The sequence below is a fragment of the Molossus molossus genome, unplaced genomic scaffold (genome assembly GCF_014108415.1).
Source record: "Molossus molossus isolate mMolMol1 unplaced genomic scaffold, mMolMol1.p scaffold_m16_p_15, whole genome shotgun sequence".
In the NCBI taxonomy this organism is placed as follows: Eukaryota; Metazoa; Chordata; class Mammalia; order Chiroptera; family Molossidae; genus Molossus; species Molossus molossus.
In genome coordinates this window covers 68642292-68669890 of record NW_023425350.1, presented here as the reverse complement: position 1 = coordinate 68669890, position 27599 = coordinate 68642292, and the positions used below count along the sequence as shown (strand labels likewise).

Here is a 27599-nt window from a genome sequence, read left to right as displayed (position 1 = left end):
CGGCCGCCCCCGCCGCTGCGCCCGGGAACCAGTCCCTCCCGCGAGCGCACCGCGGAGCTGGACGGCCCAGCCTACAGACCGCCGCCCGCAGCCCTCGCTGCCCCCGTATCTGGGCACCTAGGCACCTGGGCGCCTGGGCACCTGGCCATGGGTCGCCCGGGACGGCGGGCGCCGGAGCAGGAGCCTGGCGGGAGATGGGTAAGGGCCGTGGGGAGGCCAGGCTGGGGGTCCCGCCGCCCCCTATAGGGACTCTATGCCCTGCGCTTAGCGCCTGGAGGGGAGCATCTGCTCCGGGCCGGACCAGGACGCCGAGGGAGGGCATGGGGCTGGATCCGGAGCCAGGAAGAGCCAGAGAGACTGCAGGAGTGTCGAGAGCTAGTGGGGTCCTTCAGACGCTAACCTGGTCGGGTGGCGGGGACAGGGACAGCAAGGGGACGCTTTCCACTGGGAAGGTCGATGGGGCCTGGCTGCGGTGGCTCCACCGGCTCCTCCGCCGGGCTGGGTGGATCTTGGCTGAGCAGCAGCAGCCCTTAAGGCCATCCCGTGTCAGACAGAACTGATCACCCTCGGGGCTTTTCCTCCGTCTCCCACTGCCCGTTACCTCTACTGTGTGTTGTCCCGTGCCTCAGTGGCCCCTGGCGGCCGTGACCAGGCCAGCCCTCCCCTCTGAGGGTCCCTGCATGGGGAGCCTGTCCCTGCAGGCAGCCCCCTCCCAAGAGAGCTCTGGATGGAGGATAAGCCGGCTTTCCTGAGCCCTGTCTGCTTGTGTCTGGCCAGAGGTATTGGAGAGATTTCTGGGAAGGTAAACAGTATCAGCTCATCTGATAAACACACAGTCCCCTCCAGGGTTCCTTTCTGGCCCTAGAACTGAGTTTAGCTTGTTCTTTCAGAAGGACCATGGGGCAGCGATATGAATTCCCTGCTGTTTCTCCAGGCTGCAAGATGGATTTTGTTGCTCTAGTCCGTGAACTCACCCAGACCCCTGTGCCCTGACCTGCATGTCTAGGGCAAGAGGCTAGCATCAAAGTGAAGACCTGAGCTGCCCTTGAACCTCATTAGCCTGGCCCTTCCCCAGGCCCAGAGCTGATTGAATGTAATTAGCAACTAATTGGGTGTCTGTTAGCCCCTCTACATAAGAAACATTGAGATCAAGTGTAGACAGTGGATAGTGTTGATTCATTCTTTTCTTCTAGACATGGCATTTCTTCTGTGTGGAGGGTATGAAGAAGAGTTTATTCATTCATTCATTCATTCATTCATTCATTTGTTCATTCATTCATTCAACATGTATTGATGACCCATTATTTCAGAGTGATAAGGGCTGTAAAAACAAAACAAAACAGGTTGGTGGTGGGTAGGACAGTGGAGCAGGTAGGAGGACTTGGCCCTCAGCTGGAAAAGGCAGCAGACAGACCTGAGTGAGGTGGGAAGACGGCACTGTTTCAGGCCCAAAGCTCTGGGCACAGGGTAGGGTGTCCTCGTTACTGTGAGTGGGACTTAGGGGCTTCCTGTAAAGGATCAGTGAGCAGTGGAGGGTGGATTAGTGGTGAGTTGTCCCTCTCTGAGTCCTGAGAGTACATTTCTTTTTTTTTTCTTTATTGATTTTAGAGAGGGAGGAAGGGAGAAGGAGAGAGGGATAGAAACATCGATGAGAGAGAACATTTATTGGCCACCTCCTGCATGCCCCTCACTGGGTATTGGGCTCACAACCTGGGTATGTGCCCTGAGCAGGAATTGAACCGGTGACCTCTTGGTGCATGGATCGACTGAGCCACACTAGCTGGGCAAGAGTGCATTTCTTGTTGGGAGGCTTAGTCTAAGGCAGAGATTTAAGCTTCCCCAGAAAACATGTTATGTGCCTTCTCATTCACTTGTTCATTCGCTCAACAAGTGCTACTGAAGGCCTCTATGTTCTCGGCACTATTCCAGGTGTTAAGGATACAGCGGTGAACCGGACAGTGCTTTCTCTCCTAGAGCTTATTTTCTGGTGGGAAGAAATGACAATAAATAAGAACAGCAATTTTAATGTCAAGCCAGATGAATGCTATAAAGAAAAGCAGAGCAGCTTAAGGATGATGGGGGCCACTGTGTTTAGTGGAGAGGTATAACAGGTGCTGTGGAGGGGATGAAATTTGAATGGAGACCTGAATGTAGACAAGACACAGTCATGTGACGACCTGGGGGGAGACCGTTCCAGGCAGAGAGTACAGCTCATGCAAAGGCCCCTGAGGTGTGAGCCCGCTGGGCTTGCTGACTGCTGGAGGAACAGGACAGAGGCCAGGAGGCCTCTCAGAGCCTTTCCTTAGAGGAGGGGGTGGGATGGGGTCAGCCTGATGACCAGAGGCACCCAAGAAAACAGATGTTCCCAAGCAAACTCAGGGTCAGGCTTGGTTGTTTACTGTAAGCAGGGGACAGGAGATCACCAGAGATGGAGAGTGTGTATCTGGGCGGGAGATGAATCACTAGCTTTTCCCACACCCAGCTTTCAGCCAAACATCACGGGCCGCATAGCAACAGCTAAACTGGGGGCAGGCTGACTTTTTCAAATCAGTAAAGACCCTGGAAACTGAAAATAGGGGGAAGAACTATTGCCTTCTAGGAAAATTCCAATAACCTTTCATTGTTAAATGAATGAGGTGATCTCATTAGTTGGCTTGAAAGGAAAACTGGAGAGCATATAATAACGGACATTAATTGAGCATGCGCTGTGTGCCAGGCTCTCCTTTGAGTGCCTTGTGTGCAAACACACATCACCCTCCCAGCGAGTCTGCAGGGCGGATGGCCACTGTCCCCATTTCGCAGATGAGAAAACTGAGGCCCAGAGAGTAAGAGAGCTGCCCATCTTGACACAGCTGGTGAGTGTGGATGTCAGGGTTATAGTCAAGTGGGGCCGTTTTAGAGCTACCTGCTTCGCGAGAGAGGTTTGGTTGACCAGATGTTAGTCACAGTGGAGCTGTTCACCTTCCTAGCAAGGGTGGTTTGAGAGGCGGTAGGGGCTGTGAGCTCATTCCACCTCTTTCCTTCTTTTCACAGTAACATTTGCATGGGTTAAATTTTTCTTGGAATATATTTTTAAATGTAATACTTGCATGTGCTAAAATATTTTTACAAATGTCAATCAGAACAGTCCTCCAGATCTGCAGTGAAACGTCTCCCTCCCTCTCCTGTGCTCTGATCCCCAGTTCTCTTCAGTGTCTTGAGAGTATGTCCGGAGAGATGTTCTACTCATAAACAAACATACGTAATATATGTATGTCTCCCCTTTCTCTTTTTTTATACAAATTGTAATAATACTCAAGGCTGTACTTTTTTATTAAAATTGTTTTTTCTTTATTGATTTTTTAGAGAGAGAGGGAGAAAGAAATAGAAACATTGATGAGAGAGAAAATCGATTGGCTGCCTCCTGCACGCCCCCCACTGGGGATTGGGCCCACATCTGGGCATGTGCTCTGACCAGGAATCGAACCGATGACCTCTTGGTGCATGGGTGGATGCTCCACCACTGAGCCACACCGGCCGGGCAGGTCTGTACTTTTTTAAACTTACACTTTAATATACTCACCATTCTGAGGCAGGACAGAAAGATATCCTCCATCCTTGTTGAGCAGGTGTGTAATATCTCACGGAGGGGGGGGGTCCCCCTTTTACCTAGTTGTCCTTTCTGGCTTTCTGGGTTGTTTCCCCGTCTTTGTTTGTGTGTTTGCAGTGACAGGCAGCAGTGTGTGAAGCATACTGTGCCTACATATTTGCTCACTTCTGCACCTGTTTCAGTAGAAGAAATTCATAAACGTGGACTCACTGATTGAGAAGCCAGTTCTTACATTTTGGCCAATGCTACCAGCCTGTGAGACTTAGTTCTGGGGCTGTTTCCTCGTGGCTCCATCAATCGGTGTGTTATCAACTTTCTGTTCTTGCCAATTTGACAGGAAAAAAAAATGGCATTGCGTTGTGGCTTAATAGACATTTCCTTGTGAGTTGTCTTGTGGGTCTCACATGTTTTAAGTTATTTGTCTTTCTTTTTCTGTGGACTATTCATGTCCTTTGCCTGTGGTTTCATTGAATTCTTGTCTTGGTTTTTGCTATTGAATTATAATCATCCCTCATCTCTAGTCCCACCGGCTGCCCCTCACCTCCTTCCCCGACCCTGCAGCGCAGCAGCCATTGGGTTGTATGTTTATCCTCAGATCTGGGTGTATTTTAGAGAAACCTGTGATGCTCATTTATATATACATGTATTTTAAACTACATATACTACATTGTGCCACAAGTCATGATCTTTTTACTTTTTAAACCTGATGCTATGTTTTAGAACCACCTCTGACCACTGTGTGGACTTGGAGCTGCACAGAGTTCCACGGTTGGAATGATCACGGAGTCATCGTAACCACTGATTCTTGTTAGTTTGGTCTAGGAGGTTGTTGGGAGTTGATAAATGAGAAGGAGGATGGGAAGGGAGCAGAACTGAGCGAGAGGCAGCCTAAGGACACGCCACATCTGAAAGTACTGGGAACTTTCAGGGGAAGTACTGGGTGGCCTCCCCAGGAGAGGCTGGGGATTTCGAGTGCCAGAGCTGGGCTTTCCCTTAGGACAACAGGGTGAGGCAGTGGGGTGGGGGTCAGTTGGTAAAGACTTCCAAGGGCGGAAGTGATCCCTGGGAGGGGAACTGGACTGGGCTGTGGATGTGAGAGGCAGGAGGCCCCTGCAGTTCTGCGGGTAAGAGAGGCTCAAGATCAGGTTCTTGGAGCGGCTGGGGAGGGGCAACCAGAAGGCCCGGGCACAGGAGGAGGCATGAGGGGTCTAGGCTAGTGGCAAGGTGGCTAACCTGGGAACTGGGCAGCTGTGGTGTCACAGACAGGACCCAGGAGGGTAGGCGGGGCCCAGGGTGCACTCCTGACATGTCTGAGGGCCCGCTCCCGCGGCTGCAGGCTCCTTGGTGGCAGTTAGGACTCCTCCAGGCTGGGAGGAGTCTGTGCCAGCTCAGAGTAGGTCAGAGGTGCAGGTGTGGGAGTAGCTGAGATGGCAAGGGAGAGAGTGGAGAAGGGCAGGAAAGGCCCCACAGGATAGAGCCTGGGGCAGGTATTGCGTGGAGGAGAAGTGGATGGACAGGCGCAGCCGGCCAGGGAGGCTGGGTGCACTTTTGAACTCTGGCGCTTGCTGGCCAGACAACCTTGGGAAAGCATCCTTTCAGTAGGGGTCCTGGGCAGGGCTGGGGGACTGGTATAGACAAGGACGTTTAAGAAGGGGTCCCTGCCTTCCTAGTGTCTCTCAGCGGGGCCTTGGAGGATGCATAGGAGTGCCAAGGCAGACAGGAGAGAAATGGGCTCCCGAAACACAGGTGAGTGTGAGGGGCTTTCTTCCTCGGAAGCTGGGCCTCCCCACCCGCACAGCCTGCCAGTGACCTTCAGCTATGGGGTACCGATGGATCGGCTCCTGTGGCACAGAGGGCACTGGGCCGAGGGCTTTATTGCTGCAGTGGGGTAAGCGTGGGCATCCCCAGGGAAATACACAACCCTTCATGTGACCCAGGAAGTGCCCTGTTCTGAGTCCTGTCTTCCTCCTTCACTGCGTCACGGTGTCACTGTGTCAGCCAGCATACCTGCTCTGTGCTCTGCGTAGCACCTGAGCCTGGCTTTCCTGCTTAGTGTGACTGACGTCCTGTTCAGCAGCTCATGGGAGACCACAGCTAATGCGCATCCGAAGGAACAAATGCTTGTCACGGTTTCTGACACTGGTTTCCACCTATACTATTTTATTTCGTATTTTCCCTTGAATGCACATAACTTGAAAAAAACAACGTCAAGTAGGTATTACCTGCTGTCGCGTGGTCCTAAGCAATAGCATCTATGAAATCATGTTTGCTGTAGCAATTATTTTTTAATGCAATTCATGTATGTTTAGCTATTTAAAATGTTCATTCTGTCCCACATATCCACTTAGGCACAACCCACCTTAGATTCATGGAGGCAGGGAGGAGGTCATCTCTGCCATGTAGGAGGGGGGTTGGTTATGCTCACAGGACCAATCATAGACGTCGCTTGCTTATTATGCTGTCCAAGTTAAAGGTGTCTACCGTAAACCCTCAATTTAGCACACCTCCATTTAACGGGAGAAATGTCTGGTCTGTATGTCATATGTGAAATGAATACTCTGTTAATTTTAAAATGCGTTTAACCAAGATGTGCTTACAATTAGATCAACAGGTTATTTTTTGTTATTAATACACTGTTGTTTTTAACAATTTGTAGCGACTAGGCCATTTGTTGGGGGAAAACTCTGTAGTAATTTTAAGACCTAAATAAATATTACGTACTTACGACTATAGTCTACATGTTTAAATCCAGGAGTCACTGCTCATAAACGCGTTCAGCAAATGGTTAGCACGTGATCACGCCAGCCAGCACGCGGTAATTGGTCCTGTTGTCAGGTGGTGCATGACTCTGCGGCAGTTTCAACGTGTGCAGGCTGATGTCCCCACTCCCTGCTAAGCCACCCCCAGCCGTGTGCCTTTGTTTACTGGCGGTGACTGGCATTTACATTAATGACCTGTCCCGTATACATTCAAAATTACAGTAATACATAGTCAACTTTTCTGTGAAATTAAACTTTTCATACATACTTAATTTTAATTACACAAACCTGTGTACATAAGTGAAAACAGGCAAACTAACTAATTTGTCAGTTTTTTAGCATAGGCATTCAGAAAGCCTACTTTATTATGTAGCAGACTTTGGGCTTCAGCGGACACCCCTCGCCTGAACGAGGCCGTTACATCGAGGTTTTGCTGCACACCTAACCGAGTGGGGAGCAGGTGGGGGACAGGAGACATCTGTGGGAAGACACAGGTTTCTGTAGGACACACAACTGGGCTTTACAACAAATGAAAGATGAGAAAGTGTGTGGTAATGTGTGCGTTTACAGAACTGAGTGGTCTTTCTGCCCTCCGGGGCCTGATCCCTTCCTGGAGAAGGGGCGTGGGTGGGTCTCACTGGGTCTCCGGGAGCAGAGCTGCCCCAAAGGGATGTAGGACAGCCTGTTTCCCGGAAGTTGCTGTTTTTATCAGACAAGGGAAGCTCCGAGAAGGCTGCTTTCTGCGTCCGTCTAATCTCAAACCTTAACATAATCTTCATGCCGACTGTGGAGATGCTCATGGGTCCCCCACCAACACGAAAGAGGTCACACCAGCAGCGTCTTGCGAGGTGGTCCCTGGGAGGACCCTCTCACATCCTGTCCTGTCCTGCAGCTCAGCCTTCACAGGCGGTCAGGACAGAGGTTGGCAAAGAACCCTCCAGCCTTTATTTATTTTTATTTTTTCCTTTTATTGATATTAGAGAGAGAGGAAGGGAGAGAGAGAGAGAGATGGAAACATCAATGAGAGAGAACATCGATTGGCCGCCTCCTGCATGTCCCCCACTGGGGATCGGGCCCACAACCTGGGTGTGTGCCCTGACCGGGAATTGAACCAGCATCCTCTTGGTGCAAGGATTAACGGTCAACCACTGAGCCACACTGACTGTGCAAATCTTCCAGCCTTTTAAAGTGAACGGAAATATTCAATCATTAATTAATTCCACAAATTTAATTTTCTAATACCTTTATTATCTTTGCTGATGATCCGCATGATACGTATTCATTTAAAAAATGAAATACATACTGAAAAGCATAAAGAGCTTAACCCAGTTCTGTTCTCACACACAGACCAACAGCCACCATCCACCAATGTGTTGGCATTTTATTGTCTAAATACACAAACAAGCTTTTAAAAATTGAGATTACACTGAATCTGTAAACAGTTTTCGTACTTAACGCTGCACCGTGAGCATCTCTCCACCTTATTCCCTGCGCTGCAGAGACGAGCGGCCCCAGGCTGCCGCGCTTCACCATATGGCTTCGCCACCATCTTCCCCAGGCCCCGATCTGGATGTCGGCGGGGGAGCGTTCTTGCCCTCTGAATAACAGTACCCACCTGTGTTTCAGCAGATGTTTGCGAGTGTCTTCTGGGTGCCAAGGGGGCTTGAGGACAGAGGTGAATGACCGTGGAGTCCTAGTCACTGCTGCATGAGGACACACCCATGACAAGTGGCTGCAGGTAAGGTGCTGACCTGAAACACACCACGCTAGGAGGGAGCCTGGGGGAGAGGCTGGGCCAGGGAGCTGTGGCCTGGGCGGCTGTCCACGGCAGAAGAGGGATAGCCTCGGAAGGTCTCTGTGCCTGCCGGGGATGGGGCAACCAGGTCCAAGCACTAGAAGTGTGCCACTCACTTTGCAATCACTTTCTACCTGCCCCAGGAAACCCGGGGTAACACCAGTGCCCAGCCTGTACCGGGAGGCTGGTGATGCTGTTCCTGCTGGGCTAGCACCCTTTCCTCCTTGTCCTGCCCCTGAGACGTGCCTCCCTCCTGCTCTAAGACCACAGGCATGAGGGGCATCTTTGACCCAGGCCATGGACTCAGCCACTGGGCGCCCTCATTTGGCCCTACTCCCAGCTCTTCTCCCTCTGCAGGGAGCCCCAGTCAAGCTGGACGGTGGGACTGTAACCTCTGACCTGGCAGAGAAATGTTGGGAGGCAGGTGTCCTCCTGTCTGTCCTCCCTGAGGCCAGAGAGCTGGAGGGGAGGGGCCTTTGCTGGAGGAGCACGTGTGGAGCCCTGCCCCAAGGCTCCCACACACTCAGAGACACAGGAGCCCATTGAGGTGCTCCTGGCCTGCCTGTGACCCTGCCCGGGAGCTGTGGCCTTGGAAGGACCAAAGTCAGCTCTATCAGCTTTCGAGGCTTTAACTTTGAGTTGGGAGAAATGAGCGCAGGCCACACTGTCAGCAGCACTGTTGGCTTGGGAAGAAGGTCTGCTCCCTCATCCCTGTAGGCTGCGGAGGGTAAGGCTGTAGCAGAACATGTGTTTGCCGGAGTTCAGCAATCCTGGGTTCGAGTCCAGCCTGAGTCACTGCTCTGACCCTCAGCCTCCTAGCAGTTCCTGGCACAGGGATAATGACACCCACACCCGGCAGACTCAGGGGTTGGAGATGCTGCTTGCAAAGGGCGTGGTGCCAGCCATCCAGCACCCAGGGGCTCTGGTAAAGGGCAGGTACGAGCTGGGCGCCCGCTCTCTTCCTTTGCTGCTTCTTGAAGGGCAGACGGTGCTGAAATCCCCAAGCTCCTCTCCTGGGGGGTAGGCTCTGCTCCCCTGTGCTCTCGGTTCTGAAATGGCACCTCCCCACCTGTGCTGAGTGGCTTCCTCTGTGGGCAAATAGGAAGTTGCTTACCTCAAGGGAGGCAGGAAGAGCTGACTGACAGGCTGCCTGCCCACAGCTGTGGTCATGTTCTGAGAGTGTGTGTCCTCTGGGCCCCGGGGAGGGGGACAGTGGCTGGGTAGGGAACCCCAGGAGTGAGGAGGGGATCAAAGCTCAATGCTGCTGGGGGCCTGGGCACAAACCAGTTTCTCCTTTTGTGCCCTCCTTGCCCCCCCCCCCCCCCGCATCTTGCTGTCACCCAGGAGTCCCAGCCAGAGTTGCTCCTTGCAGTCTTGGGAAGGAGATGGACGTTCTAGCAAATGGGACAGAGCTGGAGGCTGCAGGGGTCTGGGGTCTCCTTCAGAAGTTGGCTGCACTCAGGAACCACCCCTAACCGTACCCCAGAGCCCCAAACACACCCCCTCACATACAGGACCGGCACTGGGAGAAGAGGAGGGGCAGGCCCCCTTGCCGAGGGCGGGACGAGAGCCGGTCCTCTCTCCGCGCGTGGAGCGCTGTGAGCCGCCGCACAGCCGGCACTGCAGGGAGAGCCTGCGTCCTGCCCTGGGAGTCGGCAGCAGAGGGCAGGAGCCGGTCACTGGGCCTCTCCCGCCAGCCCTGTTGGGGCCACAGGGAGCTGAGGACCCCTGGGCGGGTGGGGAGGCCGGAGCAGAGAGGGTGGGAGGCCGCCCCATCCTCACCTCGGGCCCCCTGGCTCCTGCTCGCGTTGCCCCTGCCCTCCATCTCTGCCTGTCTGTTATCTCCGCGGCCACGTTCAGTGGTCACTGTTACTGCGAATCTCCCTCCACGGTGCAGGAGCATTCGACAGAGCCGACCACTTCCTTTTCTGAAGTTACCTCCTCTCTCGCCCTCTGACAACACGCTCGTGTGTCTCTCGCCTCCTTGACCGTGAGGCCTCTCCTGGGCAGCCCCGGCCCCCAGCACGGACCCCCTTTGCTGCTGGCGGCGGGCGCACACTGGTTCTCCAGCCCAGCCCATCCGTCACTCCAGGCCTGTTTTTCAGTTGCCTGCTCAAGCATCTCACAGACATCACAGACCTAATATTTAAAAAATCAGAGCCTTGACTTTCTCCCCGATGCCTCGTCTCCCTGACTCTGTCCCATCTCAGCAGGTGCCATTACCACCCATGGCGTCGCTGCTGCCAGAAACCCAGGGGACCCTGACTCCCCGTCCTCCACACCTCCCGTCTGCCGCAGGGCAGATTCTGCCAGCCACCCAGTAGATACCCCAAGTCCTCTGTGTCCCCTCCGCCACCACAGCCTTGCCCATGCCACCTCCCCTGGACAGCCACAGAGCCTCCCTGCCCGCTCTCACCCAGCTCTGCCGCCCTCTCCCTGCAGCCGCCCACGGTCTGATCTTAATCTCTGCACAGAGACTCCCCACCCTGCTTGCTGCTGGGGACCCACTTTCGCCCCCAGGTCACTGCTCCAGCCAAACCAGCCTCTTTCTGTTCCCTTAACTCAGGAGACCTTGTGGCCTCAGGTGAGGAAGTAGCTGTTCGGGTCCCTCGGCCTAAAACCTCCCACGCTCTTCCCGGCTCTCCCCATGCTGGCTGCTCCCCGTTTCTCTCCCACCTCATGAGCTCACCCCGCTCTCTCATTTCTCCCTCCCCCGTCCTCCCCAGCATCAACATGACCAGGCATCGATGTATCCGTCCACCCTGTCATTTTGTCTCTGCCACTGGACTGGAAGCCCCCCGAGGGGTTGTTTTCTTCCTGGTGGGTCAGCCTCTGTCACGTGAGATCAGCCTTCCTGCGGGAGGCTGAGCAGTGGCCACATGCCAGAGACCCCGAGGCTGAGTCGGGAGGGGCGGGAGGGCCGGGCTTGCATTCCGGCCGGGTCACTGGCTCTGGCTCACACCGGGCAGTGCCGTAAGAGTCCAGACGCAGGAGGAGGGGCCGCTGGGGCGGGGCAGTAATGAACCAGGTTGTGCCACTGAGTTTGAGGTGCCCCCAAAGTTTTCATCCCTGAAAGAACAGTGGAGGCCCCATCTGACACGGAGCATGTGTCCAGGTTATAGCTGCAGCTGGCAAACTCCCGGCGGGTGCCCCCTGTTCTGCCTCCCGCCTTAACCGTGACCCGGGATCTCAGCCTCCTGGTAACGTGGCCGCTGCAGGAGAGCCCAGCCCAGCCTTGGCCCCGCCACAGCCCCTTCCCCTCCTGTTTCCCTCCTGCCCACAGCCCTGCCCCCACCCCGGGCCTAGGGCCTCACGGGGCAGCGAGGCAGTGTCCCATGCGAGGAAGAGGCCACATGGCCCGGGAGGCAGAGAGTCCAGGCTCCCGGGCGCCTGCAGTGTGGTGCGGAGAGGTCTGCAGGCTCGTCCCTCTGGACCCTCGCCCGGGGTGCCGCTGGAGGAGGGCTGGAGCCGCTGCCCCGCTCCCTGGACTGCGGGCGGTGCAGCCCGGTCTGAAGGCGAGGTGTGAGTGGGGGTCCCTGGGAGTTAGATCTCTGAGGACCGGAGCCGGGTGCCGCAGGGGCTCAGGACTCTCAGCTGACAAGTTGGGTGGTAGTTGAGGCTGGAGAGGTAGACGGACTGCAGACACAGGAACGGAATAGCTGGCTCACTCGTGGGCACCTGTGGCCTGTGTTCCACGGAGGTGTCAGGAATTCAGTGAGAGGAACGGCCGGTAGTTGGCTGCGGTGGTCAGAGGCCCTGCGCTCTAACCCCAGCCGCTGCCCGGCTGTGGAGCCCCGGGCCGTGCTGGGCCTCCGAGCCCGCCCCATCCCATCTGTCTAATGGGTGCAGTGACACTTCTTCGGACGGTGAGAGGAGCGGCTGAGGCCCTGCTGGGGAACACCGTGACTCTGAGACAATTGCATCAGGTGACAAAAATCAAAATGTCGATTGTTGACAACAGAAAGGAACACTTGCCCAACTTGGGCCTCCTGTGTCCCACCGGGTGCCCCGCAGGGAACCGAGAGCGGCAGAGATCAGAACTGGTGACAGAACCGCAGGCAGGAAGGGGCGGGGCCTGCACCTTCCCCTTTCTCTGTCCCCGGCCCTGGGGGAGAAGGGTTCGATGCTGGACCAAGTGTGTGTTGGGGTGGGGGGCCCCTGTGGCACGGGGCCTGGAGGCTCCTGTCTTGTGGGCAGGAAGTGAGAGGGGCAGAGCAGCTGGGGAGCCCAGGGAGGCCGGGGAGCAGAGCAGGAGGGGTGAGAGTGTCTGGGGTGAGGGGAGCGGAAGTCGGAAGCTCCTGCCACCACATTCACCACTCACGGGGCAGACACACGGCACGGACGGCCCTCTGCAGGGGGTCCTCTACAGGGTCCTTGGAGGTGAGCGAGGTGGGCTGCTGGGGCCTGGGCCGGAGCTGGGGGCAGGGCACTGGAGAGTCATGTGTGCCCTGGTGGCCATGGCTGGGGCAGGTGGGCAGAAGGGCGGGCTCCGTGGGCTCCGCTGTGCACCTGTGTGAGCCTGGGCTGTGCCCACCCCTTCCCCTTCCTTCTCCTGGCCCCCTCCTCTCCCACCTTCCCAGCCCATCTGGCCCTTTCTCTGCTTCCTGCCCCAGCCGCACTAGAGCCCTTTGGAGTCTGCAGCAGCGAATGTGGGCGCCGAGAAACCTCTGGGTGCCCAGTGGGGGCTCTTGGGGCCTGAGGCCTCGAGTAAGCCTTGACCCTCGGCCTTTGAGGGAAAGAGGCCAGACCGGCTGGGGTTTCTGGGGTGGGGGCAGCTTTGGGTGTGGTCACCGCAGGAGCTCAGACTCAGCTCTTAGGGGGCTCCTAGCCCCACCCAGAGAGACTGGTTACAGGCAGACACCCGACTCGCCCGTTTGCCAGTTTACGCCTGTTGACCTGAGGGGCAGCAGAAGCCATGTCACTCCCAGTGTCCCCGTGTGGGGCACCAGAGTCCTTCCAGGGTGACCGTGTCCATGGTGTAGCCAGCCCCGGGAGCAGCGCCCCACACCGCCCTGGTTCTGGAGCTGGACATGCTGCGTTGGCATCTCCTCTGCTCACAGGCTGGGCAGGGCCACCTGTCATCAGCCGGTAGCAGTCCCCTCAGGACTGTGGGGCCCGAGCCCTCCGGTGCTCCCTGTCCTTCAGGCAGCAGCTGCTCTGAGACCCGCTGGCGCTCTGCCCCCCCACCCCCGCCCTCTTCATTCTTCCGCCTGCCTGAGGCCTGGCTGACCCCACCCCTGGGTCCTCAGCACCCTGGAGCCTCCCTCCTCCGCCCCTCCCCCCTGCACATTTGCATGAAGGCTCCTTGTGGGGCCAGGAAGTGGAGCCTGCCCTCAGCGTCTGGGTGCGCAGTCCCCAGGTTCAGGCAGGGGCGCCCCCGTCCTGCAGCTCCAGATGGGGGCTCCACCGGTGGCCCCTGCCCTGACCCAGCTCCTGCGGGCTCCACAGGGAAGCATGGGTCACTTCCTCCATCCCTGGACAGGCCGGAGCCTTGACTTTTCCATAGGAAGGAACATATTTCCAGGCAAAAATAACTGTTTGCCGAGTGAACGCTTAAAGGGAGACACACACAGTCCAGAGAGGAGGCTGGGGCCGGCTGTGGAGGCGGAGAGCACAGGTGCCCCGGTTTGTTTCGCTCCCTGAGGATCCTCAAAGCAGCAGAGTTAAGCAGGCAGGACATGGTACCTCTGAGCACCCACCAAGGCCCAGGCCCAGCACCGGGGCGCAGACCCACGGAGTGGCTCGCTCCATCCCATCTCCTCGTGTTACAGGTGAGGAGCCAGGTGGAGTGTCTGAGCCGAGTCAGTGGCTGATCTGCTGCAGTTAGGATTCGAGTCGAGTGTGGCCTCAGGTGTGGGCGGACAGGAGCCCAGCTGTCCCCAGCCTTCTGCCAGGGGGACAGGCACACCTCTCTCAGAAAGCACAGTCCCGCCGCCATCTGGGTCCCTCCTGTCCCAACCTCAGAAAGAAGCCGTGGTCTGGAGCTTTAGCACTTCCTCGGAGTCGGCAGCCACTCCACCTCGCCCAGAACGCGCCCTCCGGCTCCCTGCGCCCTCGCCGTGCTTCCGAAAATGAAGGGCCGCTTTGTGTGGGAGGAAGCACAGCCCACCTTTTGAGGCATGTGGCGGACTTTCTCCCTCCCTTGTTCTGAGGACACCTGGGACTAGACATTTCAGGAGATTTCATTAAGTGCAAAGGGTGAAAAAAAAGTCCACCAAGAAGATTCTAGATGCAAGAGACCAGGCCTTGCCTGAGAGGCACCATCCTACTGCCCCGAAACAGGCCTTGCCCTGCTTGACCCTGTCCCTTGATCCCTGCTGGGCCAACCTGCCTCACCCAGGTGGGACTGCCTCACCCCTCAGGTCATTCCACCCTCCAGGCAGGGAGGGGAAAGTGAAGAAAGAAATAGAGAAAGGTGGGGAGTCGAGGGAGATAGAGAAAGAGACAGACAAATAGAAAGAAGGAAAGATAGTAGGTACGTAGATAGATGGATGGATGATTGGATGGATGGATGGATGGATGGATGGATGGATAGATAGATGATAGATAGATAGATAGATAGATAGATAGACAGACAGATAATTGCAGGGCCCCTTCCACAGGTGGAGGGCACAGACAAGGGACTGAGTGGGTCCTCCAGTCCTCTCTCCATCCAGCTGCTCCTGGGAGCCAGGACACACACACACACACACACACACACACACACACACACCAGTGTTTTGGCGTCTGGCCCCTCAGGAGCACCCAGGGACAGCTCCACTCTCCACACTGGGCTTCCTGGGAAGAAGATGTAGTTGGCTCATGGGCAGCCTGACCGCAGATCATAAGGTCACGTGATGGAGACTCTCCTCCGGCTCGGGCTCCCTGGGTCCCCAGTGAGTTTGCTGAGGATCCACCTGTCCCTCCCTCCCTCCCCGCACCGGCCTCCTTGTCCCTTCTCACAAGTCCTCTGGAGTGCCCCCGCAAAGTCCAGCAGGCCTTGCCCTGGCCAGTGGGGACAGACGGACGAGGCCCTGCTCGCGGGTTTGTGGGTGCCCGAGGGAGTGGTCAGAGGAGAGAGTGGGTGAGGAGAGCCGCGGAGCGGGGTCCGGAGCCCGACCCGCTCCCCGCTGAGCTCCCTGCACAGTTCCCCATCGGCAGAGGAGCTGCCGGGCTCACGCATTCCTGCCCCTCCCCGCAGGGCAGGGTTGCCAGGTGAAACACGGTGCCCAGTTGTGTTTGCGGTTCAGCTAAACTGGATACTTTTTTAGTACAAATACGTCCCAAATGTTGGGAAGGAGAGATGGGTGTCCTATACATTTATTTACTAAATGGCAGCCCTGCCACGCAGCTGTGACCCCCCAGGTGGAACTGCCATCTGGAGCCAGGACCCCCCGGCCCCCAACAGGCTCTAACCCCACGTCTCACAGGTGGTCACGAACTTCTTAGTCACGCTAACCTTGACGCTTCTATTCTGTTTGAAGCGTGACCACATCCCTCCACCCGAACTGTCGGTGGGAGCGAGCTAACAGGGGCAGGCGCCGAGTGAATCGGTCACCCGCTCGTCCCTGGGAGACAGCTGCACCAGGACCTGCCTTCATGGCGCGCTCACCCTGGGAAAGGGGACTAGACATGGCATGTTGGGGTGAGGGGGCAGCGTAGCGGGCTGAGTTTCCCTGGTTCTGAGTCATGGCCCCATCAGACCAGATACTCGTCCCCTGCCAACTGCTGTGGGTCTGTCTCTGTGTTCTCCTCCCATGGCTCCCCCATCCCCACCTTGCCCTCCTCCCCAGGCCCTTCAGATGTCTCGTCTCTTTGAACTCTGCCTTCTCTTTGGTCTTGGGAAAGCTGTCGCGGCTTCTCACACCGTCTCCCCTTGACTGTCGGGGAACCCCTGGTTCCTTCGGAGGCAAGTCCAGGTCTGGCGTGGAATCCGCGTTGACCCGTGTGGCTGCTTTGTGTACATGCGGGTATTTGTGTAGAAGTACGTATTTGCATGATGGACCTGTGGGGCTCCTTATGAAAAGTTGCAGGACGCCGTTTTCACTCAGCCCGCCCACCACCTCTGTTCCGTTACTGGCTTTTGACCTTTTCCTGTCGAGTGAGTTCACTGGTGACAGCAGAGGTGCCATGTCACTGGGGCACAGTGCTCTGGTGCCACACGACGGCCCCTGAAGCTGGACACATTCAGAGGCAGGGGTGGGGTTTGGAGGAATGAGGACCCACCGGAAAGGGTCCCGGGAGGGGACAGCACACGTAGGTCTCAGCCAAGAGGGAGAGTACTGGGATGCCCTGTGGGGGTCCCTGGAGGCTGGGTGCTTTTCTCCCTGCTCCTCCCCTCTGCCCGCCCCTCCCCTAAATTGGAGCTTAGAGTTACCGGTGCCCTCGGTGCCCTCCGGGTTGTTCAGGAGGCAACTGGGGGCTTCCGTCTCCTGCTCCCTTTTAGTCTCTCCCCGCCAGGTGGGCCTGGGGATGGAGTCCAGAGGGGCTGCCCCAGTACAGACTGTGGGTCCTGAGGCTCACTCCTGCCCCCTTGGAAATAGGACCACAGCAGGTCTCCCACCAGAGAGCACAGCCAGGGCTTAGGGGGCAAACCATGTGACTCCTCAGCCCTCGCCTGGGGCAGGGGCGTGGGGATGGGTGGGGAGAGGCCTGAATGACCACCGAAAGCTGAGCTAAAAGCCTGGGAGACCTCCAGGAGACAAGGACAGGCAAGCCGGTTCCCAGAGCATCGAATACATGATTGAGAAGTGGGGTCACAGCTTATTGTGGGGTGGTGACTGGGAACCCAGAGATAAACGGGCCCTGAAGGCCGGATGAGGGCCTGTCTTGGGGCTAAAACTTCAGAATCCCGAGGCCACCGTCCCGCAGTGGCACACTCTTGCTGGAAGTGAGGAGTGTGGGCGGGACAGGGGGGTGGAGGCCCAGGAAGGGACCTTGGTGTTCAGGGCAGTTGGTTTTCGAGGGAGGATGGTCTCAAGAGGAATCAGAAACTGAAATTTCTGGTGGTCCTGTCTCGTCTCCCTCGGTTATTCCGAAATAATAGGGACAGCGCAAGCTATGCTTTCTAGGGGGCCTTACACAGCAGGGCCCCATCCGACCTTGGTTCTCCAGCCCTGGGGCTCCCTCTTGTGGGGTGTGTATGGGGGCTGCACGGTGGGTTTACACACAGGTGCGGGTCGTGTGTGTGTGTGTGTGTGTGTGTTCGTCGGGTTGTTTCCCCCAGTGTTTCAGTGCAGATCACAGGCACACAGTCCTCGAGACAGAAACCCATGCGAGGGGTCAGGCGAAGGGAGAATCAGAGCAGATGCCTGAGGCCAGGGGCGCACTTCGTACCGGAACTGCGTGTCCTGGGGACCTGGGGGCCTCACCTCACACCTCCCGAGAGCCAGCATGAGGCGGAGACAGTCCAGTTCCGAGTTTCACAGTGGCCAGGGCATCAAAACAAGCCAGATGGTCGGAAGACGCAGCCCCTGCCCGCTGCAGGTGGCCCGGTCTGCCCGGTGGGCGGAGCAACCACGCTCCAGGAGCTCAGGCCCAGCTTCCTGGGCACCTGGACCAGCTTCCACCTGGCCCAGCCGCTCAGCTGTACGTGAGGACCAGCGGCCATCTCGCCAGGGGCGAGGCCCCAAAGACAGGAGCCTTGGGAGGGGACATAGGCAGGCTGTGGCCTTTTCCTCGGTGCCTGCTTCTCCCGTGGGAATCTGTTCCGTTTCCTCCACTCTGGTCTGTCTCCTTTGCTGCTGCCTGCGTTGGTTTACGTGTTGTTTTCCACTTATCGCCGACTTCATGCTGTTTTGAGGCCTTCCCATCTTCTGCTGCCAACGGCCTCTCCATTCCCCGGTCTAGGTCCCTGAGAGGTTCTGATGGGGCCTGTCCATGTTTTTCAGCTAAGCCCTAGGCCACCTTCAGCCCGCAGACGGGTGTCTTTGGAGCAAGCGGTTGGGACGGTGGGGTCCGAGGGCATGCCTAGTGCACTCCCCCCGTGTGGAGGGCAGTGTGCCCAGCCGGGGCCGGGGACATGGCAGGGACTCCCAAACACGTCTGGACACGAGACACGATTGGAAGCTGACCTGCCTTTGCTTTGGCACTTGCAGGGCAGAGTGGACTCCTGTGCCCCCGGCCAGCGCTCCCCCGAATCCACACCATGGGACTGTGAAGGTGGACGCCGCTGGGACTCCCGCCCTTGCACCCTGGATGATGGGCGACGACAGGCTCTCTGAACACCCCGGACCCGTGGAATTTCTCAACATCTGCTTGGGAGACGACCTGCAGCCCCGCCCAGGAGTGCCGCCCAGTGAGACGTGCAGCTGTACTGAGCTGCCCAAACCTTTCCGGGAGCAGACCGGGGCGTCTGACCCGTCTGGCTCCCCCAGGAGGCGAGATGGCCCTCCCAGGGGCTCCAGCGCAGAGCCCGGGGGCCTGGGGACCGAGCCTTCCCAGGGAAGCCCAAGGCAGAGCCACAGCACGTCCACCCAGGTGGTCTTCTGGGCAGGCATCCTGCAGGCCCAGATGTGCGTCCTGGACCTGGAGGAGGAGCTGGAGAAGACTGAGGGGCTCAGGGCCGAGCTGCGGTCCTGCATCCCCAAGGCCCCCGTGGACCTCGCCCCTCTCTCCTCCGGCCCGGCGAGCCCCCTGGACGCGGGCCTCCGCCCCAGCCCGCCCGTGGAGGAGGCCTCAGGGGCAGACAGCAGCAGGCCTGCGGGAGAGAACCAGGTCCCCGCGTCCCCCGGGGAGGGGATGCCTGGCTCTTCCCCGGAGTGGGGTGCCGAGGAGGAGAGCCTGTTCTTTGACAACCCCCTCTTCCTGGAGAGCCCTTGCTCCGACACCAGTGCTCCCGGGGTGCGCTTCACCTGGGGGTACCCGGACTCCTGCGCCGACGTGAGGCCTGAGAGCCCACAGACCCTGGAGCCTCCTCTCCCGACAGGCAGTGTGCTGTGGGGGCTGGGAGATGAGCCAGACTGTGGGGGCAGCTTGGCCGATTCTAGCGGGTGCAACACCCCTCCGTTCCCTGTGCCCACCTACAAGCCACACTCCTTCTCCTGGGCCGCGCTGGACTCCATGGACCAGGCTCCCACGGCGCCTCCTGGCTGGGGGCAGAGTGAGGTAAGGGGGCCCTGAGAACCGACCTGGAGCTGTGCCAGGGGACACAGGACAGGCCTTGCTCTGTGGTCACCGGGCCAGAACAGGCTTCAGATGCCAGGGCTTTTGGGGACCCTGGAGTAGTAGGACAGGAAGGGCCAATGTGGCCTGGAAGTCGTGGGTCCACTGAGTGTGATCGCCGTTACAGCCTCAATATCCCCGTCCCGCCAGCTCTGAGCGGGTCAGGACACGCTGGGAAGCTGGCGCCCCTCCAGCTGCAGACTGTTCCTGGCCATTCTCAGGCTGCCCCTCCCCCTCCGACACACTCCTGGCTGTAGCTCAGGGGTCAGCTGCCAAGGGTGACCTCTGCCCTGACGGGAGACTTCTGTTCGAGTGCCGTCCTCTCTTTCCTTAGAGATTCCAGCATTTGGTTACTTTCAGCTCACCATCTTCCATTCCTCCTCCCTGCCCCACGTCAGGAGGTCAGGCCCAGAGGACAATGGCAGAGGTGCTTGATATCAACTAGGACAAGTTATGGGACAAGTGTGTGAGACGATAGGGAGCAGTTTCCCAGGGAGGCCTCTGCCAAATGATGGAAGAGCAGGGCTGTGACTCTCGTCTCAGTCCCAGAGGGCAGTGGAGACCCGTTACCCCGAGAGCAGAGGGGCTGCTGCCGCGTGCTGCCCGCACCCTGTCACCCACAGGCTGGGGTCCCAGTGTGGGCCGGCCTTCTGGGGTCATCAGAGGGAACCTGGGAGCCCCCTCCTCATCCTCAGAGCCTGCAGTGTGTGCCCACCGGGATGGCAGGCCCTGCCCGGTGCCTGGCAGCTGTCGCCCTCCCGATGACACGGCCCTGCTTGGGCTGGTGCCGCAGGAAGCAGGGCACCCTGGGGGGCCGTGGAGGGAGGAGGGCGGCAGAGAAGACCAGAAGTCAGGGGGCGTGGACCTGAGGCCTGGGAGGCCCCGAGGGGTGTGGGGAGGCCCTGGGCCGGTTTCCCCGGTCAAACCACCTCTCCGTTTCTTCTCAGGCTTCTCTGGCAGACAGTCCAGATCCTGCGGCATCCTGTGTGGACAAAGCATTGGCCTGGGAAACGGGTCATGTCAGCTCTGACCCCAACCCTGCCACTCATCCTGTGCATCCTTCGGCAAGTAACTTCCCCTCTCTGTGCCTCAGTTCTCCGGCGGTAAGGAGGAGCTGAACCAGGGGCTTCCAGGGCTCCGTTCCCGCGCTCCGAGGATGTGGGTCTCCTCCCATCCGAGATTCCCCCTCTGAGCACAGGCCCAGGCTGGGTGGGAGGGCAGCAGGGAGGGAGGGCCCTGTAACTCAGTCATTTTCCCTCCCTCTCCTCCCCCTCTCCCTGTCTGGACTCCTGTTCAGCCCTCCGGGCCTCCAGGGCTCACGAACACCCTGCGCCTCTCCACAGGCCCTGCCGCATGCCGAGGTGTGGCACACAGAGCAGGTTCCTTCCTGGCCCCAGGTGTCTCCTATCTCCCAGGACAGAGGTGAGACCCAGTGTGGGGTCTGGGACATTGGGTGGTGGGAGGCTTTGGCATCTGGAGTGGGACAAAGGTCATTCTGGGATCCATGGGCATCATGAAGGGTCCTGTTGTACTGTATTGGAGCCAAACAGACTTGGGTTAACTCCTGCCTATGCCTCTGTGACATCACCAGGACTGTGGGTTTTAACTCCTCATCTCAGAGTAAATGGAGAAATGTACGAGAGACCCTCATTTTCCACGTGTGGGTCTTAGTGCCTTACCTTCCTGAGCCCTGGGTGCCTTGGGGCTGGGGTTCTGGGAGCCCTGTGCCTCTGCCTGTGGGAGGTCACTGCCTGAAGGAGGGACAGGACCTGCTTCCCGCACAGGGAGGAGCCACGGGGAGGGGCCACGGGGAGGAGCCTGGGGAGGAGCCACAGGGAGGAGCCATGGGGAGGAGCCACAGGGAGGAGCCATGGGGAGGAGCCACGGGGAGGAGCCATGGGGAGGAGCCACGGGGAGGGGTCTGGGGAGGAGCCATGGGGAGGAGCCTGGGGAGGAGCCTGGGGAGGAGCCCGAGGGCTTACTGGGCTCTGCCAGGCCCCTTGGCCCTCAGCCTGTTGCTCACCCCCTGCCAACTTGCCCCTGCTCCTCCTCAGGTGACAGAGATGCTGAGTGTCCCCAGGAGTCTGCTCCCTGCACCCCGGCCCCTGGCCCCTGCTGGGGCACAGCCTCTTCGCCGGAGCCAGGCAGCCCCGGGTCTGAGAGCAGAGGCCTCAGCCTCAGGCCCAGCCCCGTGTCCTCCTGGGAAGGCAGCCCGCAGCCCCACAGCTGCCACCCCGGCAGCGTTCTCCCCACATGGACTCTGGATGCTGCCCACCCTTCACCCCTGGAGACCAATGGGGTAACGCCAAGCTCCTCGGAGAGAGAGGAGGCCGGAGAGGGTCCAGTCCCAGGGGCGGAAGTGAAGTGTGAGGGCCCCGCTGGCCCTGCAGAAGCCAGGACTGTCCAGCCCGATGCGCACCCCACTTCCACAGGCGGGTAAGTGTGGGATGGGCCGGCTCTGGCTCCTATGGGTGCGTCTAGGGGCACCCTGGTCTGGGAGCATGAGCAGTGTCCACTGGGATTTAACACACTAGTGCGTTTAGTCAGGGTTGTGTGCCAGGCACCGGCAGGGATCTAAGGAAGTCGGGGGACTTGAAAGCACCAGGAACCACAGAGCAGACAGTCATATACATGGGGCGGGACTGGAGTGTGTTGAGTCAGGACCCCAAGGATCTGTCCAAAGCTGGACAGCTGGAGAGGCGGGGCAGTGTCCAGGACACCTGACCAGGGCCACGTGCCCGGAGAGAAGGGACTCGTGCTGGCTGTGGGGTGTGCGAGGTCAGAGCACGTGATGGATGCTTTGAGTTTGAGGCAGCATCTGGGAGAAAGTCACGGAAGAGCTGGGGCCCAGGGAGCTGGCCCAGATTCCCGGGGATGCCTCGGCACCAAGGCGGGGTCACACCCAGGGAGTGGGTCTGGGGCCCAGAGCTGGATCCAGTAACCCCAGAACTGTGATCAGAGGTGGGAACAGGCCCGGTGGGAAACCAGCCTTGTTCCACCCCTCTGGATGCCGCGTGGACATTGGCTCCTGGGGTCTCCACTCAGAAAAGGGCCTTGTTCTCTGGTTAGCCAATGAGGGGCCATGTTGAAGAGACCACAAGGAAGCAGCAAGGGTTCAGGTCATGGACCTGAAGTTGCCTGGCTGCAGGGTCCACCCCACTCCCATCTCAGTCCGGGTGATGACCTCGGAACCGATCATAACAGGACCAGAGGGCCATCCTCGTGCACCTGGAGCACTGCTGGCCCTGCAGGTGTTCAGAGCCCGGGTGATCCCAGGGTCTCTCGGTCTACACAGAGAGGGTCACTGTACCAAAATTAAAGTTACTTCAGCCCAAAATAAAATCAGGAAATCCATCTAATGCGAGAACCATACTTTTGTGGTAAATAATCAGAGGTTTAATTGGGGCTTTTCTTGGTAAGTAATATTAAATATTCCATAGATAACTTTATTTAATCTTATATTTAACATGCTATTACAGGTTTAATTTTCCAGGCATAAGCTTGCTGGCCCAATAGGTATCTTTCATTCACACTTGACTTTCACAGTGAGCTCATAGAGGTTTATTTTATTTTATTAACAGCTCTGGTAAGATACAATTCACTTATTTAAAGTATGCAATCCCATGACAATTTATATTTGCTTAGTGGGTTTTTTTCCTCCAAAGTGTCTCTCCATCTAGGTATCATTTTAGGAACGACACTAATTGACAAGGTCATTTTTGTAAAAGTATGTTAGGGCTTTGTCAGCTGATTATCCAAATAGTTCTCTTCCGATGGGACACGTGTGTCAGTTTTATTTCCTGCTCTGCACTTGTTCACCGGCCTGACCCTCCGGCCCCTCTCAGTGGTTTTCCGTGTGAGGCTGTCTTCCCGCATCACCTCCGCTGACTTCACGAAATCCTAGGGGTGTTTCATAAGATTTGTGACTTTTCTGTTGGCTTCCATGACCTTTGCCCTGCTCTGCTGGGTGTGTCTGAGCCTCAGAGTGTCGTGAGTCGTTACCAGCAAAGACACTGTCCCAGTCGGGTCAGAGATGGACCTGTTCCGAGGAGAAAGGGCGAAATTGCCATGTTATGATGAGTTCTGCTTCCCTGAGCAATCCCTGACTGGCAGCGTGGAAAATGAGCGTTCAGCTGAGGAGGACACCCACGCCGGGGTGATGTTGCTGGGGAAGCAGCAGTGTCGGGTGGAGATGGGACATGGTGACATCTGAGGCTCTGAACGTCAGACTTCGAGTCCGTTGGGGGGTTGCTGGCCGGCGCTCACTCCTCACAGGTCACCGTCCCACTTCCCACCGTGAGGCCTTTCTTCACACCGTACAAGGGAGAGACTGAACCCTCGACTCAGCCTCCACCACTCCTAACGCCAGTCTAGCCTTCTCTTCTGCCTCGGCCAAGCACCTTCCTCGGCCCCAGGCCCGGCAGTGGGAGCCGGAGGTTAGGGACGGAGGATAGGTATTCTGAGGGCCCCTCCACGACTCGTCCCAGAACCCGTTTGTATCCATCCAAATGAGAGGCTGAGGACATTGGTGGACTTTTCCAGGCTTCCCGAGAGCCCCACGCCCCAAGTGAAGCCCCCAGAGGAGGGCCCGAGGCTGCAGGCTGCAGACCAGCTGGCTAACGGTGTCGGGACCCACAAGCTGGCCTGGGACCTGGCCTCCCGCCTCTACCGCCTGGAGGGCTTCCGGAAGTCCGAAGTGGCCGTGCACCTGCGGAAGAAGTGAGCGCCCTGGGAGGTCCAGGCCGAGGCTGGGCGGGCTTGCTCCACGGGCGGCCCCTCCCCTTGTCCCTGCTGACCTCACCCCATCGTTCCTGTCCCGGCTGCACCCCTTCCCCTGTCCCTCTCCACGCCCCCCCCTCCTCTCGGTCACACTGCTGTCACTCCTTCTCTACACCCCGACCCAGCTTAGAGCCACTGGCCCGGCCACTTTGCCTCCCTGCCCTGACGCCACACGCCCCTCCCACCCAGCATGGGGTGGGTGCCTGTACAGACCAGACCCAGGCTGCCTCTTGCCCTCTCTGGACCCAGGGTCCCGCTGGCTGGGCCCCTGTCTTGCTCGGGGCCCCCACCCCCACTCCTGAGGCCCTGGGTGCCCCCTGCGCCGGTGCCCCCCCCCCCAGACATTATCCCCGCTTCCCTCCACAGCAACGACTTCAGCAGGGCTGTGGCTCAGGAGTATCTGTCCTTCTTCCAGTTTGGTGGCCAGAGCCTGGACCGTGCCCTCAGGTAACACTTGGGCCCCCTCTGGGAGGCAGGGTGGCGGGGCTAGGATCTGGCCGGAGCCCCGGGGCCTGCGGGCCGGCCAGCCCGGGCGCTGTCCTGACCCTGGCCCTCCTCCCAGGGGCTTCCTCCAGGCCCTGGTGCTCAGCGGGGAGACCCAGGAGCGCGAGCGAGTCCTGTACCAGTTCTCCAGGCGCTTCCATCACTGCAACCCTGGGCTCTTCTCCTCAGTAGGTAGGAGGGCGGGGCCCTGGGGTGCCGGGGAGGGGGGCGGGGCCTGTCCCAGGCCTGCTCAGGAGCTCCCCGGGTGGCAGCTAGTGGGAGTGTTTGGGCGCTGTGGAGAACCAGCAGCCGGTGGAGTCACCTGCGTGTGGCAGAGGGAAAGCAGAGTCCGGCTCCAGTGTTTCCTCTCCGCTCCCCTCTCTGGAGCAGATTCCGTGCACACCTTGACCTGCGCCATCATGCTCCTTAACACGGACCTGCACGGACAGGTGAGCCAGTGGGGGGCGCCTGTGGGGCCTGAGGCTGGGCCGACGGGGCCGGAAGGAGGGGGGTGAGACCAGAGGTGTAGGATGGGGCCAGGGAAGGCCGTGGGAACTGGAGAAGGTTCCAGAGTGGCTGGCGGGGGGTTACCCTGTCGGGTGGGGGTCTCAGCTACCCCACTTCTCTCCATGGCCACAGAACATCGGGAAGACTATGAGCTGCCAGGAATTCATCAGCAACCTGAACGGCCTGCAGGACGGCGGAAACTTCCCCAAGGAGCTGCTCAAGGTGCGAGTACCCGGGCTGCCCACAGGAAGGCTCCTGCTTGGGCCTGGGGCCTGGTTCCTCAGCCAAGGCGGAGTGCTGAGCTTGTCCTCCGGAGGACAGGGCCTGTTTACGGACTGAGGCGTCACTGTGGGGTTAGCTTGTGCAAATTCCCAGCCCTGGCCCCGGACCTACTGAACCGGACTTCTGGGGCTGGGGGCCCCAAAATGGTCATTAAGCCTGGTTCCGAGGCCTGTGAACTCTGAGGAGCACTGGTTTCTCTTTCTCCAAGTGAACAAAGGCAGAACTTCAGGAAGAACACCTAGGGCCAGGAGCCGGGTGGTTTGAATTCTGGTCTCGGACAATGTAACCCGTGGCCAACTCGGGTTCCTCCGGGGTCAAACCTCTGAGCGTGGTCACGACGACATCAGGTCCGTCAGGTGCCCAGCACAGTGCCTGCCACACAGCCTGCTCTTCATGAGCAACCTCTGTCTCGTCAGTGAACATTTATTGAGCACTTACTGTGTGCCAAGCACCTGTCGGTATGCCCAGGGCTACACAAAGCTGGCAGGACACTCTGTATTACATCATTCGAAAGTTCGGCACCCCAGTTATTCATTCATTCATGCATGCATGCATGCATTCACTGTACAGTTATCGGCCCTATCAGTCAGCTGCTCCTGCTCTGTCAGCTCCTCCGGGCAGGATGGCATGTTCCCTTGAAGAGAACAAGTTCAGGCCTCACTGAGCTCGGGCAGGGACGAGGGCAACTGTGGTCACCTTGTCTCCAATTTCCAGCACAGTGTCCAGCATGTGGCAAATGATCCATAAATGGTTGTGTGCGTGGGTGTGCGTGTGTGCATGCGTGTGCACATGCGTGCGTGCACCATGTATGCATGAGCTCCTTGCCATTCAAGGAAGGAGGGCGGCTGCGCTGGGGGCGGAAGAGGCAGGCTGCAGCACGCCCCCACCCTACTTCTGCCCGATGGAGCTTGGGCCTCGCAGCCTGAGGCTCCCCTGACCACCTATGCCTCTGTTCCAGGCCCTGTACTGGTCTATCCGAAGCGAGAAGCTTGAGTGGGCCGTGTAAGTGAGAGCACCTTCCCCTCCCCGCACTTCCTTACCCGTGGGCCTGTGCCCCCTCCATCCCCCAGCCCACCTGAGAGAGGGACAAGTTCAGGCCCTGGGCCAGTCTGAGGATGGATGAGCCAGAGGCAGGGATTTGGGGAAGACAGGTACTGATGGGTTGGCTTTGAAAGATTTCTTTTGGGGTGTCCTGAGGTGTAGCTCCCCAGCAAGAGAGAGAGGATGGGGCGCTGAGGCAATGGGTACCTCCTGGTGGCCTCTGCCCAGTCTGCACCTTAGCCTGCTTTTCTCTGTTCAGGGATGAAGAAGACACAGCCAGACCTGAGAAGGCCCAGCCGTCACCCCTAGCTGGCAAGATGAACAGCCCCCTCCTCCAGCTGGCCCAGGACCCCACGGTGCCCACCTACAAGCAGGGCATCCTGGCTCGGAAGATGCATCACGACGTGGACGGCAAGAAGAGTGGGTGTCTGCTGCGCACGGGGCCTCTGGGGGGCGGTGTGGGGTGGCTCTGCTCAGCCACACCTGCCGTTGTGTGCACAGGCTGAGGACAGGCAGCTCACACTGTGCCGCGTCGGTGCTGGTGTGCCGGCTGCAGTGCCAGGCACCTGCCAGAGGGTGGGGTGCGGGCCCAAGAGGGACCTCATATCCTCGCCCCCAGAGCCCCTGTGGCGAGGCAGAAATCAGACAAGCACGTCAGTGTCTGCGTGGTCTCAGGAGGGCTAGATCACGTGTGGAATGTGGAAGAGGGCAAGGTTTGGGGTTTTGTTTTTGGGGTGGGGTGGGGGAGACAGGAGGGTGGGTTAAGGCTTCTGGGCAATGATGTTATCGAAGCTGAACCCTGGAGGGTCTGGGTATGTGAAGCTGGGCGGAGGGCGTCCCACAGAGAAAGGAGCCGGCATAGTTTGTTCCAAACACGGGTGTGTGCGAACAGCAGGCGTGCATCGGGGCAGAGTCCCCGGCTCTGCAGTTGGGCCTCAGTCGCAGGTGGCTGGAGCTTTAGAACAGGGCAGCATCGTGACCAGAGCAGGAGTCCCAGATCAGATGGGCCAGCCAGGGCACCAGTGCAAGGCTGGGGTGACCACGGGGCAAGCCTCCTCCTGCCCAGGGGCTTGAGCCCCCGGCTTCTCTGGAAAGGTTCATAAAGTTGAAGTCATCTTGCAGGGACCAGAAAGATGTCTGAGTGGGGGCTGTGCTTGTGAGTAGATGTGTCTAGAGAGGGGATGGTCTGTCTGAACGTCTAATTTCCTGTTGTTTGTCAGTA

General features: G+C 58.5%; 1 protein-coding gene across 3 annotated transcripts in view; it reads left to right on the top strand.

Moving 5' to 3' along the window:
* Nucleotides 1-56: 56 nt before the first annotated feature.
* Nucleotides 57-27599, top strand: part of PSD4 (pleckstrin and Sec7 domain containing 4) — a 32292-nt gene continuing 4749 nt past the window's right edge. Inside the window, exons 1-13 of one of the 3 annotated variants that reach the window (XM_036262533.1) lie at nt 57-198; nt 7978-8086; nt 18220-19228; nt 20233-20349; nt 20629-20707; nt 21340-21721; nt 23828-24004; nt 24431-24511; nt 24627-24739; nt 24938-24996; nt 25187-25276; nt 26295-26338; nt 26637-26797. In XM_036262533.1, the coding sequence (XP_036118426.1) occupies nt 8070-8086; nt 18220-19228; nt 20233-20349; nt 20629-20707; nt 21340-21721; nt 23828-24004; nt 24431-24511; nt 24627-24739; nt 24938-24996; nt 25187-25276; nt 26295-26338; nt 26637-26797 (2329 nt within the window). In that variant the 5' untranslated portion in view covers nt 57-198; nt 7978-8069. Of the gene's footprint in view, nt 199-7974; nt 8087-12237; nt 12524-18219; nt 19229-20232; nt 20350-20628; nt 20708-21339; nt 21722-23827; nt 24005-24430; nt 24512-24626; nt 24740-24937; nt 24997-25186; nt 25277-26294; nt 26339-26636; nt 26798-27599 lie in introns of those variants that run through there. The other 2 variants (XM_036262532.1, XM_036262534.1) reach the window with 2 other exon arrangements.